The 15,480-nt window shown below is 45.8% G+C and overlaps 1 protein-coding gene across 2 annotated transcripts in view; it reads left to right on the top strand.

Moving 5' to 3' along the window:
* Positions 1-212: 212 nt before the first annotated feature.
* The window catches only part of LOC142466602 (uncharacterized), a 75,807-nt gene continuing 60,539 nt past the window's right edge, over positions 213-15,480 (top strand). The window contains exon 1 of one of the 2 annotated variants that reach the window (XM_075571806.1): positions 213-369. In XM_075571806.1, the coding sequence (XP_075427921.1) occupies positions 255-369 (115 nt within the window). In that variant the 5' untranslated portion in view covers positions 213-254. The remainder of the gene's footprint in view (positions 370-15,480) is intronic. The other variant, XM_075571807.1, reaches the window with a different exon arrangement.

A 15,480-nucleotide genomic window follows, 5' to 3' on the forward strand; every position in this document is an offset into this window, starting at 1 on the left:
TCTTCATTTAGTGAACCCCCGACCCTGAGACGCGCAGCCTGCAGCGAGATGAGAATCCTCACACACGGTTTAATAGAGAATAAGTTGTTGTTATTGCGCCACGTCCCCGGGGCGTGGGAACGAGGAAGGTGCCACCGGAGCAAAGCGGGCGGGAGACAGGGCGCGGTGAGCTCTTTCCCAACCAGGGAACATTGGCTCCGAGTTGTGGGCGTGGTGGGGAAGAGGGGGTTGCCCTTCCTGATGGGAGAGGATAAATGGCAGCGAGAGGCAGAGCTGCAGGTTCAGAGAAACCAGGAGACATCATGAAGGGAACTGTGAGAACCGCTCTCATCCTCCTGCTCATCCCACTGTGCGCAGGACAGACTACCGGTGAGTACCAAGAGGGAGGGGGGGTGAGAGTGATGGGAGGGAGAGGAGGGAGTAGAGCAGTGATTTTTAACTGGGGTTCGGCGACCGCCAGAGGGGAAGAGTTGGACCAGCGCATCATCACCATAGACCGACTCGCCCCAAGGTAAGAGAGGTGTATGTTATGGGGGGAAGTTATTCTGTGTGTGATATGGAGGGGGGAGTTATTCTGTGTGTGATATGGAGGGGGGGGGGGTATTCTGTGTGTGATATGAAGGGGGGGGTATTCTGTGTGTGATATGGAGGGGGGGGGGTATTCTGTGTGTGATATGGAGGGGGGGGTATTCTGTGTGTGATATTGAGGGGGGGGTATTCTGTGTGTGATATGTAGGGGGGAGTTATTGTGTGTAATATGTAGGGGGGAAGTATTGTGTGTAATATGGGTGGGAGACATTGTGTGTGATATAGGGGGGGGTTATTGTGTGTAATATGTAGGGGGGAATTATTGTGTGTGATATGGGGGGGAGTTATTGTGTGTGATATGGGGGGGAGTTATTGTGTGTGATACGGGGGGGAGTTATTGTGTGTGATACGGGGGGGAGTTATTGTGTGTGATATGTATGGGGGAGTTATTGTGTGTGATACAGGGGGAGTTATTGTGTGTGATACAGGGGGAGTTATTGTGTGTGATATGGGGGGAGTTATTGTGTGTGATATGGGGGGAGTTATTGTGTGTGATATGGGGGGAGTTATTGTGTGTGATACAGGGGGGAGTTATTGTGTGTGATATGGGGGGGAGTTATTGTGTGTGATATGGGGGGGAGTTACTGTGTGTGATATGGGGGGAGAAATTGTGTGTGATATGGGGGGAGTTATTGTGTGTGATATGGGGGGAGTTATTGTGTGTGATATGGGGGGAGAGTTATTGCGTGTGATATGGGGGGGAGTTATTGTGTGTGATATGGGGGGGAGATATTGTGTGTGATATGGGGGAGAGTTATTGTGTGTGATATGGGGGTGAGTTATTGTTGTGTGTGATATGGGAGGAGTTATTGTGTGTGATATGGGGGGAGAAATTGTGTGTGATATGGGGGGAGTTATTGTGTGTGATATGGGGGGAGTTATTGTGTGTGATATGGGGGGGGAGTTACTGCGTGTGATATGGGGGGGAGTTATTGCGTGTGATATGGGGGGGAGTTATTGTGTGTGATATGGGGGGGAGATATTGTGTGTGATATGGGGGAGAGTTATTGTGTGTGATATGGGGGTGAGTTATTGTTGTGTGTGATATGGGAGGAGTTATTGTGTGTGATATGGGGGGAGTTATTGTGTGTGATACAGGGGGGGGGTTATTGTGTGTGATATGGGGGGAGTTATTGTGTGTGATATGTATGGGGGAATTATTGTGTGTGATACAGGGGGAGTTATTGTGTGTGATACAGGGGGAGTTATTGTGTGTGATACAGGGGGAGTTATTGTGTGTGATACAGGGGGATGTTATTGTGTGTGATATGGGGGGGAGTTATTGTGTGTGATATGGGGGGGAGTTATTGTGTGTGATATGGGGGGAGTTATTGTGTGTGATATGGGGGGTGGGATATTGTGTGTGATATGGGGGGAGTTATTGTGTGTGATATGGAGGGGAGATATTGTGTGTGATATGGGGGAGAGTTATTGTGTGTGATATGGGAGGAGTTATTGTGTGTGATATGGGGGGAGTTATTGTGTGTGATATGGGGGAGAGTTATTGTGTGGGGGTGTTATTGTGTGTGATATGGGGGGGAGCTTTGTGTGTGATATGGGAGGAGTTATTGTGTGTGATATGGGGGGTGTTATTGTGTGTGATATGGGGGAGAGTTATAGTGTGTGATATGGGGAGAGTTATTGTGTGTGATATGTATGGGGGAATTATAGTGTGTAAAACAGGGGGAGTTATTGTGTGTGATACAGGGGGAGTTATTGTGTGTGATACAGGGGGAGTTATTGTGTGTGATACAGGGGGGAGTTATTGTGTGTGATATGGGGGGGAGTTATTGTGTGTGATATGGGGGGGAGTTATTGTGTGTGATATGGGGGGGGATATTGTGTGTGATATGGGGGGAGTTATTGTGTGTGATATGGGGGAGAGTTATTGTGTATGATATGGGGGGAGTTACTGTGTGTGATATGGGGGGGAGTTATTGTGTGTGATACATGGGGGGAGTTATTGTGTGTGATATGGGGGAGAGTTATTGTGTATGATATGGGGGGAGTTACTGTGTGTGATATGGGGGGGAGTTATTGTGTGTGATACGGGGGGGGAGTTATTGTGTGTGATATGGGGGGAGATATTGTGTGTGATATGGGTGGTAGTTATTGTGTGTGATATGGGGGGGAGATACTGTGTGTGATACGGGGGAGAGTTATTGTGTGTGATATGGGGGAGAGTTATTGTGTGTGATATGGGGGGAGTTATTGTGTGTAATATGGGGGAGAGTTATTGTGTGTGATATGGGGGGAGTTATTGGGTGGAGGAGTTATTGCATGTGATATGGGGGGGAGTTATTGTGTGTGATATGGGAGAGTTATTGTGTGTGATATGGGAGGAGTTATTGTGTGTGATATTGAGGGAGTTATTGTGTGTGATATGGGGGAGAGTTATTGAGTGTGATATGGGGAGAGTTATTGTGTGTGATATGGGAGTAGTTATTCTGTGTGATATGGGGGGGGTTATTATGTGTGATATGGGGGGGAGTTATTGTGTGTGATATGGGGGGAGATATTGTGTGTGACATGTATGGGGAGTTATTATGTGTGTTATATGGGGGAATTATTGTATGTGATATGGGGGAAATTGTGTGTGATATGGGGGGAGTTATTGTGTGTGATATGGGAGGAGTTATTGTGTGTGATATGGGGGGGAGAAAGTGTGTGATATGGGGGGAATTATTGTGTGTGATACAGGGGGGGGGAGTTATTGTGTGTGATATGGGGGAGAGTTATTGTGTGTGATATGGGGGAGAGTTATTGTGTGTGATATGGGAGGAGTTATTGTGTGTGATATGGGGGGAGATATTGTGTGTGATATGGGGGGGAGTTATTATGTGTGATATGGGGGGGAGTTATTGCGTGTGATATGGGGGGAGTTATTATGTGTGATATGGGGGGAGTTATTGTGTGTGATACGGGGGGGAGTTATTGTGAGTGATATGTATGGGGGAATTATTGTGTGTGATACTGGGGGAGTTATTGTGTGTGATACAGGGGGGAGGTATTGTGTGTGATATGAGGGGGAGTTATTGTGTGCGATATGGGGGGAGATATTGTGTGTGATATGGGGGGGACTTATTGTGTGTGATATGGGGGGATATATTGTGTGTGATAGGGGGGAGAGTTATTGTGTGTGATATGGGGGGGAGTTATTGTGTGTGATATGGGGGGAGTTATTGTGTGTGATATGGGGAGAGTTATTGTGTGTGATATGGGGGAGAGTTATTGTGTGTGATATGGGAGGAGTTATTGTGTGTGATATGGGGGGAGTTATTGTGTGTGATATGGGGGAGAGTTATTGTGTGGGGGTGTTATTGTGTGTGATATGGGGGGGAGTTATTGTGTGTGATATGGGAGGAGTTATTGTGTGTCATATGGGGGGAGTTATTGTGTGTGATATGGGGGGGAGATAGTGTGCGATATGGGGGGAGTTATTGTGTGTGATAAGGGAGAGTTATTGTGTGTGATATGGGGGGGAGATAGTGTGTGATATGGGAGGAGTTATTGTGTGTGATATGTATGGGGGAATTATTGTTTGTGATATGGGGGAGTTATTGTGTGTGATATGTATGGGGGAATTATTGTGTGTGATACAGGGGGAGTTATTGTGTGTGATACAGGGGGAGTTATTGTGTGTGATATGGGGGGGGGGTTATTGTGTGTGATATGGGGGGAGTTATTGTGTGTGATACAGGGGGGAGTTATTGTGTGTGATATGGGGGGGAGTTATTGCGTCTGATATGGGGTGAGTTATTGTGTGTGATATGGGGGGAGAAATTGTGTGTGATATGGGGGGAGTTATTGTGTGTGATATGGGGGGAGTTATTGTGTGTGATATGGGGGGGAAGTTATTGAGTGTGATATGGGAGGGAGTTATTGTGTGTGATATGGGGGGGAGATATTGTGTGTGATATGGGGGAGAGTTATTGTGTGTGATATGGGGGTGAGTTATTGTTGTGTGTGATATGGGAGGAGTTATTGTGTGTGATATGGGGGGAGTTATTGTGTGTGATACGAGGGGGGGGTTATTGTGTGTGATATGGGGGGAGTTATTGTGTGTGATATGTATGGGGGAATTATTGTGTGTGATACAGGGGGAGTTATTGTGTGTGATACAGGGGGAGTTATTGTGTGTGATACAGGGGGAGTTATTGTGTGTGATACAGTGGGGAGTTATTGTGTGTGATATGGGGGGGAGTTATTGTGTGTGATATGGGGGGGAGTTATTGTGTGTGATATGGGGGGAGTTATTGTGTGTGATATGGGGGGGATATTGTGTGTGATATGGGGGGAGTTATTGTGTGTGATATGGAGGGGAGATATTGTGTGTGATATGGGGAGAGTTATTGTGTGTGATATGGGGGGAGTTATTGTGTGTGATATGGGAGGAGTTATTGTGTGTAATATGGGGGGAGTTATTGTGTGTGATATGGGGGAGAGTTATTGTGTGGGGGTGTTATTGTGTGTGATATGGGGGGGAGTTATTGTGTGTGATATGGGAGGAGTTATTGTGTGTGATATGGGGGGAGTTATTGTGTGTGATATGGGGGAGAGTTATTGTGTGTGATATGGAGGGAGTTATTGTGTGTGATATGGGGGAGAGTTATTGTGTGTGATATGGGGAGAGTTATTGTGTGTGATATGGGAGGAGTTATTGTGTGTGATATGGGGGGGTTATTATGTGTGATATGGGGGGGAGTTATTGTGTGTGATATGGGGGGAGATATTGTGTGTGATATGTATGGGGAGTTATTGTGTGTGATATATGGGAGAATTATTGTGTGTGATATGGGGGAAATTGTGTGTGATATGGGGGGGAGTTATTGTGTGTGATATGGGAGGAGTTATTGTGTGTGATATGGGGGGGAGAAAGTGTGTGATATGGGGGGAATTATTGTGTGTGATACAGGGGGGGGGGAGTTATTGTGTGTGATATGGGGGAGAGTTATTGTGTGTGATATGGGGGAGAGTTATTGTGTGTGATATGGGAGGAGTTATTGTGTGTGATATGGGGGGAGATATTGTGTGTGATATGGGGGGGAGTTATTATGTGTGATATGGGGGGGAGTTATTGCGTGTGATATGGGGGGAGTTATTGTGTGTGATACGGGGGGGAGTTATTGTGAGTGATATGTATGGGGGAATTATTGTGTGTGATACTGGGGGAGTTATTGTGTGTGATACAGGGGGGAGGTATTGTGTGTGATATGGGAGGAGTTATTGTGTGTGATATGGGGGGAGTTATTGTGTGTGATATGGGGGAGAGTTATTGTGTGTGATATGGAGGGAGTTATTGTGTGTGATACGGGGGAGAGTTATTGTGTGTGATATGGGGAGAGTTATTGTGTGTGATATGGGAGGAGTTATTGTGTGTGATATGGGGGGGTTATTATGTGTGATATGGGGGGGAGTTATTGTGTGTGATATGGGGGGAGATATTGTGTGTGATATGTATGGGGAGTTATTGTGTGTGATATATGGGGGAATTATTGTGTGTGATATGGGGGAAATTGTGTGTGATATGGGGGGGAGTTATTGTGTGTGATATGGGAGGAGTTATTGTGTGTGATATGGGGGGGAGAAAGTGTGTGATATGGGGGGAATTATTGTGTGTGATACAGGGGGGGAGAGTTATTGTGTGTGATATGGGGGAGAGTTATTGTGTGTGATATGGGGGAGAGTTATTGTGTGTGATATGGGAGGAGTTATTGTGTGTGATATGGGGGGAGATATTGTGTGTGATATGGGGGGGAGTTATTATGTGTGATATGGGGGGGAGTTATTGCGTGTGATATGGGGGGAGTTATTGTGTGTGATACGGGGGGGAGTTATTGTGAGTGATATGTATGGGGGAATTATTGTGTGAGATACTGGGGGAGTTATTGTGTGTGATACAGGGGGGAGGTATTGTGTGTGATATGGGGGGGAGTTATTGTGTGCGATATGGGGGGAGATATTGTGTGTGATATGGGGGGGAGTTATTGTGTGTGATATGGGGGGATATATTGTGTGTGATAGGGGGGAGAGTTATTGTGTGTGATATGGGGGGGAGTTATTGTGTGTGATATGGGGGGAGTTATTGTGTGTGATATGGGGGGGGATATTGTGTGTGATATGGAGGGAGTTATTGTGTGTGATATGGAGGGGAGATATTGTGTGTGATATGGGGAGAGTTATTGTGTGTGATATGGGGGAGAGTTATTGTGTGTGATATGGGAGGAGTTATTGTGTGTTATATGGGGGGAGTTATTGTGTGTGATATGGGGGAGAGTTATTGTGTGGGGGTGTTGTTGTGTGTGATATGGGGGGGAGTTATTGTGTGTGATATGGGAGGAGTTATTGTGTGTGATATGGGGGGAGTTATTGTGTGTGATATGGGGGGGAGATAGTGTGCGATATGGGGGGAGTTATTGTGTGTGATATGGGAGAGTTATTGTGTGTGATATGGGGGGGAGATAGTGTGTGATATGGGAGGAGTTATTGTGTGTGATATGTATGGGGGAATTATTGTGTGTGATATGGGGGGAGTTATTGTGTGTGATATGTATGAGAGAATTATTGTGTGTGATACAGGGGGAGTTATTGTGTGTGATACAAGGGGAGTTATTGTGTGTGATATGGGGGGAGTTATTGTGTGTGATATGGGGGAAGTTATTGTGTGTGATACAGGGGGAAGTTATTGTGTGTGATATGGGGGGGAGTTATTGCATGTGATATGGGGGGAGTTATTGTGTGTGATATGGGGGTGAGTTATTGTGTGTAATATGGGGGGAGAAATTGTGTGTGATATGGGGGGAGTTATTGTGTGTGATATGGGGGGAGTTATTGTGTGTGATATGGGGGGGGGGAGTTATTGCGTGTGATATGGGAGGGAGTTATTGTGTGTGATATGGGGGGGAGATATTGTGTGTGATATGGGGGAGAGTTATTGTGTGTGATATGGGGGTGAGTTATTGTTGTGTGTGATATGGGAGGAGTTATTGTGTGTGATATGGGGGGAGTTATTGTGTGTGATACGAGGGGGGGGTTATTGTGTGTGATATGGGGGGAGTTATTGTGTGTGATATGTATGGGGGAATTATTGTGTGTGATACAGGGGGAGTTATTGTGTGTGATACAGGGGGAGTTATTGTGTGTGATACAGGGGGAGTTATTGTGTGTGATACAGTGGGGAGTTATTGTGTGTGATATGGGGGGGAGTTATTGTGTGTGATATGGGGGGGAGTTATTGTGTGTGATATGGGGGGAGTTATTGTGTGTGATATGGGGGGGATATGGTGTGTGATATGGGGGGAGTTATTGTGTGTGATATGGAGGGGAGATATTGTGTGTGATATGGGGAGAGTTATTGTGTGTGATATGGGGGGAGTTATTGTGTGTGATATGGGAGGAGTTATTGTGTGTAATATGGGGGGAGTTATTGTGTGTGATATGGGGGAGAGTTATTGTGTGGGGGTGTTATTGTGTGTGATATGGGGGGGAGTTATTGTGTGTGATATAGGAGGAGTTATTGTGTGTGATATGGGGGGAGTTATTGTGTGTGATATGGGGGAGAGTTATAGTGTGTGATATGGGGAGAGTTATTGTGTGTGATATGTATGGGGGAATTATAGTGTGTAAAACAGGGGGAGTTATTGTGTGTGATACAGGGGGAGTTATTGTGTGTGATACAGGGGGAGTTATTGTGTGTGATACAGGGGGGAGTTATTGTGTGTGATATGGGGGGGAGTTATTGTGTGTGATATGGGGGGGAGTTATTGTGTGTGATATGGGGGGAGTTATTGTGTGTGATATGGGGGGGGATATTGTGTGTGATATGGGGGGAGTTATTGTGTGTGATATGGGGGAGGGTTATTGTGTGTGATATCGGGGGAGTTACTGTGTGTGATATGGGGGGGAGTTATTGTGTGTGATATGGGGGGAGTTATTGTGTGTAATATGGGGGGAGTTATTGTGTGTGATATGGGGGGGGGATATTGTGTGTGATATGGGGGGAGTTATTGTGTGTGATATGGAGGGGAGATATTCTGTGTGATATGGGGAGAGTTAGTGTGTCTGATATGGGGGAGAGTTATTGTGTGTGATATGGGAGGAGTTATTGTGTGTGATATGGGGGGAGTTATTGTGTGTGATATGGGGGAGAGTTATTGTGTGGGGGTGTTATTGTGTGTGATATGGGGGGGAGTTATTGTGTGTGATATGGGAGGAGTTATTGTGTGTGATATGGGGGGAGTTATTGTGTGTGATATGGGGGAGAGTTATAGTGTGTGATATGGGGAGAGTTATTGTGTGTGATATGTATGGGGGAATTATAGTGTGTAAAACAGGGGGAGTTATTGTGTGTGATACAGGGGGAGTTATTGTGTGTGATACAGGGGGAGTTATTGTGTGTGATACAGGGGGGAGTTATTGTGTGTGATATGGGGGGGAGTTATTGTGTGTGATATGGGGGGGAGTTATTGTGTGTGATATGGGGTGAGTTATTGTGTGTGATATGGGGGGGGGGGATATTGTGTGTGATATGGGGGGAGTTATTGTGTGTGATATGGGGGAGAGTTATTGTGTGTGATATGGGGGGAGTTACTGTGTGTGATATGGGGGGGAGTTATTGTGTGTGATATGGGGGGAGATATTGTGTGTGATATAAGTGGTAGTTATTGTGTTTGATATGGGGGGGAGATACTGTGTGTGATACGGGGGAGAGTTATTGTGTGTGATATGGGGGAGAGTTATTGTGTGTGATATTGGGGGAGTTATTGTGTGTAATATGGGGGAGAGTTATTGTGTGTGATATGGGGGGGAGTTATTGGGTGGAGGAGTTATTGTGTGTGATATGGGAGAGTTATTGTGTGTGATATGGGAGGAGTTATTGTGTGTGATATGGAGGGAGTTATTGTGTGTGATATGGGGGAGAGTTATTGTGTGTTATATGGGGAGAGTTAATTTGTGTGATATGGGAGGAGTTATTGTGTGTGATATGGGGGGGTTATTATGTGTGATATGGGGGGGAGTCATTGTGTGTGATATGGGGGGAGATATTGTGTGTGATATGTATGGGGAGTTATTGTGTGTGATATATGGGGGAATTATTGTGTGTGATATGGGAGAAATTGTGTGTGATATGGGGGGGAGTTATTGTGTGTGATATGGGAGGAGTTATTGTGTGTGATATGGGGGGGAGAAAGTGTGTGATATGGGGGGAATTATTGTGTGTGATACAGGGGGGGGGGAGTTATTGTGTGTGATATGGGGGAGAGTTATTGTGTGTGATATGGGGGAGAGTTATTGTGTGTGATATGGGAGGAGTTATTGTGTGTGATATGGGGGGAGATATTGTATGTGATATGGGGGGGAGTTATTATGTGTGATATGGGGGGGAGTTATTGCGTGTGATATGGGGGGAGTTATTGCGTGTGATATGGGGGGAGTTATTGTGTGTGATACGGGGGGGAGTTATTGTGAGTGATATGTATGGGGGAATTATTGTGTGTGATACTGGAGGAGTTATTGTGTGTGATACAGGGGGGAGGTATTGTGTGTGATATGGGGGGGAGTTATTGTGTGCGATATGGGGGGAGATATTGTGTGTGATATGGGGGGGAGTTATTGTGTGTGATATGGGGGGAGATATTGTGTGTGATAGGGGGGAGAGTTATTGTGTGTGATATGGGGGGGAGTTATTGTGTGTGATATGGGGGGAGTTATTGTGTGTGATATGGGGGGGGATATTGTGTGTGATATGGAGGGAGTTATTGTGTGTGATATGGAGGGGAGATATTGTGTGTGATATATGGAGAGTTATTGTGTGTGATATGGAGGAGAGTTATTGTGTGTGATATGGGAGGAGTTATTGTGTGTGATATGGGGGGAGTTATTGTGTGTGATATGGGGGAGAGTTATTGTGTGGGGGTGTTATTGTGTGTGATATGGGGGGGAGTTATTGTGTGTGATATGGGAGGAGTTATTGTGTGTGATATGGGGGGAGTTATTGTGTGTGATATGGGGGGGAGATAGTGTGCGATATGGGGGGAGATATTGTGTGTGATATGGGAGAGTTATTGTGTGTGATATGGGCGGGAGATAGTGTGTGATATGGGAGGAGTTATTGTGTGTGATATGTATGGGGGAATTATTGTGTGTGATATGGGGGGAGTTATTGTGTGTGATATGTATGGGGGAATTATTGTGTGTGATACAGGGGGAGTTATTGTGTGTGATACAGGGGGAGTTATTGTGTGTGATATGGGGGGAGTTATTGTGTGTGATATAGGGGGAGTTATTGTGTGTGATACAGGGGGGAGTTATTGTGTGTGATATGGGGGGGAGTTATTGCGTGTGATATGGGGGGAGTTATTGTGTGTGATATGGGGGGGAGTTATTGTGTGTGATATGGGGGGAGAAATTGTGTGTGATATGGGGGGAGTTATTGTGTGTAATATGGGGGGAGTTATTGTGTGTGTGATATGGGGGGGGAGTTATTGCGTGTGATATGGGAGGGTGTTATTGTGTGTGATATGGGGGGGAGATATTGTGTGTGATATGGGGGAGAGTTATTGTGTGTGATATGGGGGTGAGTTATTGTTGTGTGTGATATGGGAGGAGTTATTGTGTGTGATATGGTGGGAGTTATTGTGTGTGATACGAGGGGGGGGGTTATTGTGTGTGATATGGGGGGAGTTATTGTGTGTGATATGTATGGGGGAATTATTGTGTGTGATACAGGGGGAGTTATTGTGTGTGATACAGGGGGAGTTATTGTGTGTGATACAGGGGGAGTTATTGTGTGTGATACAGGGGGGAGTTATTGTGTGTGATATGGGGGGGAGTTATTGTGTGTGATATGGGGGGGAGTTATTGTGTGTGATATGGGGGGAGTTATTGTGTGTGATATGGGGGGGATATGGTGTGTGATATGGGGGGAGTTATTGTGTGTGATATGGAGGGGAGATATTGTGTGTGATATGGGGAGAGTTATTGTGTGTGATATGGGGGGAGTTATTGTGTGTGATATGGGAGGAGTTATTGTGTGTAATATGGGGGGAGTTATTGTGTGTGATATGGGGGAGAGTTATTGTGTGGGGGTGTTATTGTGTGTGATATGGGGGGGAGTTATTGTGTGTGATATGGGAGAAGTTATTGTGTGTGATATGGGGGAGTTATTGTGTGTGATATGGGGGAGAGTTATAGTGTGTGATATGGGGAGAGTTATTGTGTGTGATATGTATGGGGGAATTATAGTGTGTAAAACAGGGGGAGTTATTGTGTGTGATACAGGGGGAGTTATTGTGTGTCATACAGGGGGAGTTATTGTGTGTGATACAGGGGGGAGTTATTGTGTGTGATATGGGGGGGAGTTATTGTGTGTGATATGGGGGGGAGTTATTGTGTGTGATATGGGGGGAGTTATTGTGTGTGATATGGGGGGGGGATATTGTGTGTGATATGGGGGGAGTTATTGTGTGTGATATTGATTGAGGGTTATTGTGTGTGATATGGGGGGAGTTACTGTGTGTGATATGGGGGGGAGTTATTGTGTGTGATATGGGGGGAGTTATTGTGTGTGATATGGGGGGAGATATTGTGTGTGATATGGGTGGTAGTTATTGTGTGTGATATGGGGGGCAGATACTGTGTGTGATACAGGGGAGAATTATTGTGTGTGATATGGGGGAGGGTTATTGTGTGTGATATGGGGGGAGTTATTGTGTGTAATATGGGGGGGAGTTATTGGGTGGGGGAGTTATTGTGTGTGATATGGGAGAGTTATTGTGTGTGATATGGGGGGGAGTTATTGGGTGGGGGAGTTATTGTGTGTGATATGGGAGAGTTATTGTGTGTGATATGGGAGGAGTTATTGTGTGTGATATGGAGGGAGTTATTGTGTGTGATATGGGGGAGAGTTATTGTGTGTGATATGGGGAGAGAAATTGTGTGTAATATGGGGGGAGTTATTGTGTGTGATATGGGGGAGAGTTATTGTGTGGGGGTGTTATTGTGTGTGATATGGGGGGGAGTTATTGTGTGTGATATGGGAGGAGTTATTGTGTGTGATATGGGGGGAGTTATTGTGTGTGATATGGGGGAGGGTTATAGTGTGTGATATGGGGAGAGTTATTGTGTGTGATATGTATGGGGGAATTATAGTGTGTAAAACAGGGGGAGTTATTGTGTGTGATACAGGGGGAGTTATTGTGTGTGATACAGGGGGAGTTATTGTGTGTGATACAGGGGGGAGTTATTGTGTGTGATATGGGGGGGAGTTATTGTGTGTGATATGGCGGGGAGTTATTGTGTGTGATATGGGGGGAGTTATTGTGTGTGATATGGGGGGGGATATTGTGTGTGATATGGGGGGAGTTATTGTGTGTGATATGGGGGGGAGTTATTGTGTGTGATATGGGGGGAGTTATTGTGTGTGATATGGGGGGGAGTTATTGTGTGTGATATGGGGGGAGTTATTGTGTGTGATATGGGGGGGAGAAATTGTGTGCGATTTGGGGGGAAATATTGTGTGTGATATGGGGGGGAGTTATTGTGTGTGATATGGGGGGAGATATTGTGTGTGATAGGGGGGAGAGTTATTGTGTGTGATATGGGGGGAGTTATTGTGTGTGATATGGGGGGAGTTATTGTGTGTGATATGGGGGGGGGGATATTGTGTGTGATATGGGGGAGTTATTGTGTGTGATATGGAGGGGAGATATTGTGTGTGATATGGGGAGAGTTATTGTGTGTGATATGGGGGAGAGTTATTGTGTGTGATATGCGAGGAGTAATTGTGTGTGATATGGGGGGAGTTATTGTGTGTGATATGGGGGAGAGTTATTGTGTGGGGGTGTTATTGTGTGTGATATGGGGGGGAGTTTTTGTGTGTGATATGGGAGGAGTTATTGTGTGTGATATGGGGGGAGTTATTGTGTGTGATATGGGGGAGAGTTATTATGTGTGATATGGGGAGAGTTATTGTGTGTGATATGTATGGGGGAATTATAGTGTGTAAAACAGGGGGAGTTATTGTGTGTGATACAGGGGGAGTTATTGTGTGTGATACAGGGGAAGTTATTGTGTGTGATACAGGGGGGAGTTATTGTGTGTGATATGGGGGGGAGTTATTGTGTGTGATATGGGGGGGAGTTATTGTGTGTGATATGGGGGGAGTTATTGTGTGTGATATGGGGGGGGGATATTGTGTGTGATATGGGGGGAGTTATTGTGTGTGATATGGGGAGAATTATTGTGTGTGATATGGGGGGAGTTACTGTGTGTGATATGGGGGGGAGTTATTGTGTGTGATATGGGGGGGGAGTTATTGTGTGTGATATGGGGGGAGATATTGTGTGTGATATGGGTGGTAGTTATTGTGTGTGATATGGGGGGGAGATACTGTGTGTGATACGGGGGAGAGTTATTGTGTGTGATATGGGGGAGAGTTATTGTGTGTGATATGGGGGGGAGTTATTGTGTGTAATATGGGGGAGAGTTATTGTGTGTGATATGGGGGGAGTTATTGGGTGGGGGAGTTATTGTGTGTGATATGGGAGAGTTATTGTGTGTGATATGGGAGGAGTTATTGTGTGTGATATGGGGGAGAGTTATTGTGTGTGATATGGGGAGAGTTATTGTGTGTAATATGGGGGGAGTTATTGTGTGTGATATGGGGGAGAGTTATTGTGTGGGGGTGTTATTGTGGGTGATATGGGGGGGAGTTATTGTGTGTGATATGGGAGGAGTTATTGTGTGTGATATGGGGGGAGTAATTGTGTGTGATATGGGGGAGAGTTATAGTGTGTGATATGGGGAGAGTTATTGTGTGTGATATGTATGGGGGAATTATAGTGTGTAAAACAGGGGGAGTTATTGTGTGTGATACAGGGGGAGTTATTGTGTGTGATACAGGGGGAGTTATTGTGTGTGATACAGGGGGGAGTTATTGTGTGTGATATGGGGGGGAGTTATTGTGTGTGATATGGCGGGGAGTTATTGTGTGTGATATGGGGGGAGTTATTGTGTGTGATATGGGGGGGATATTGTGTGTGATATGGGGGGAGTTATTGTGTGTGATATGGGGGGGAGTTAATGTGTGTGATATGGGGGGAGTTATTGTGTGTGATATGGGGGGGAGTTATTGTGTGTGATATGGGGGGAGTTATTGTGTGTGATATGGGGGGGAGTTATTGTGTGCGATTTGGGGGGAGATATTGTGTGTGATATGGGGGGGAGTTATTGTGTGTGATATGGGGGGAGATATTGTGTGTGATAGGGGGGAGAGTTATTGTGTGTGATATGGGGGGGAGTTATTGTGTGTGATATGGGGGGAGTTATTGTGTGTGATATGGGGGGGGATATTGTGTGTGATATGGGGGAGTTATTGTGTGTGATATGGAGGGGAGATATTGTGTGTGATATGGGGAGAGTTATTGTGTGTGATATGGGGGAGAGTTATTGTGTGTGATATGGGAGGAGTTATTGTGTGTGATATGGGGGGAGTTATTGTGTGTGATATGGGGGAGAGTTATTGTGTGGGGGTGTTATTGTGTGTGATATGGGGGGGAGTTATTGTGTGTGATATGGGAGGAGTTATTGTGTGTGATATGGGGGGAGTTATTGTGTGTGATATGGGGGAGAGTTATTGTGTGTGATATGGGGAGAGTTATTGTGTGTGATATGTATGGGGGAATTATAGTGTGTAAAACAGGGGGAGTTATTGTGTGTGATACAGGGGGAGTTATTGTGTGTGATACAGGGGGAGTTATTGTGTGTGATACAGGGGGGAGTTATTGTGTGTGATATGGGGGGGAGTTATTGTGTGTGATATGGGGGGGAGTTATTGTGTGTGATATGGGGGGGGGATATTGTGTGTGATTTGGGGGGAGTTATTGTGTGTGA

The sequence above is a fragment of the Ascaphus truei genome, chromosome 15, assembly GCF_040206685.1.
Source record: "Ascaphus truei isolate aAscTru1 chromosome 15, aAscTru1.hap1, whole genome shotgun sequence".
Lineage (NCBI taxonomy): Eukaryota > Metazoa > Chordata > Amphibia > Anura > Ascaphidae > Ascaphus > Ascaphus truei.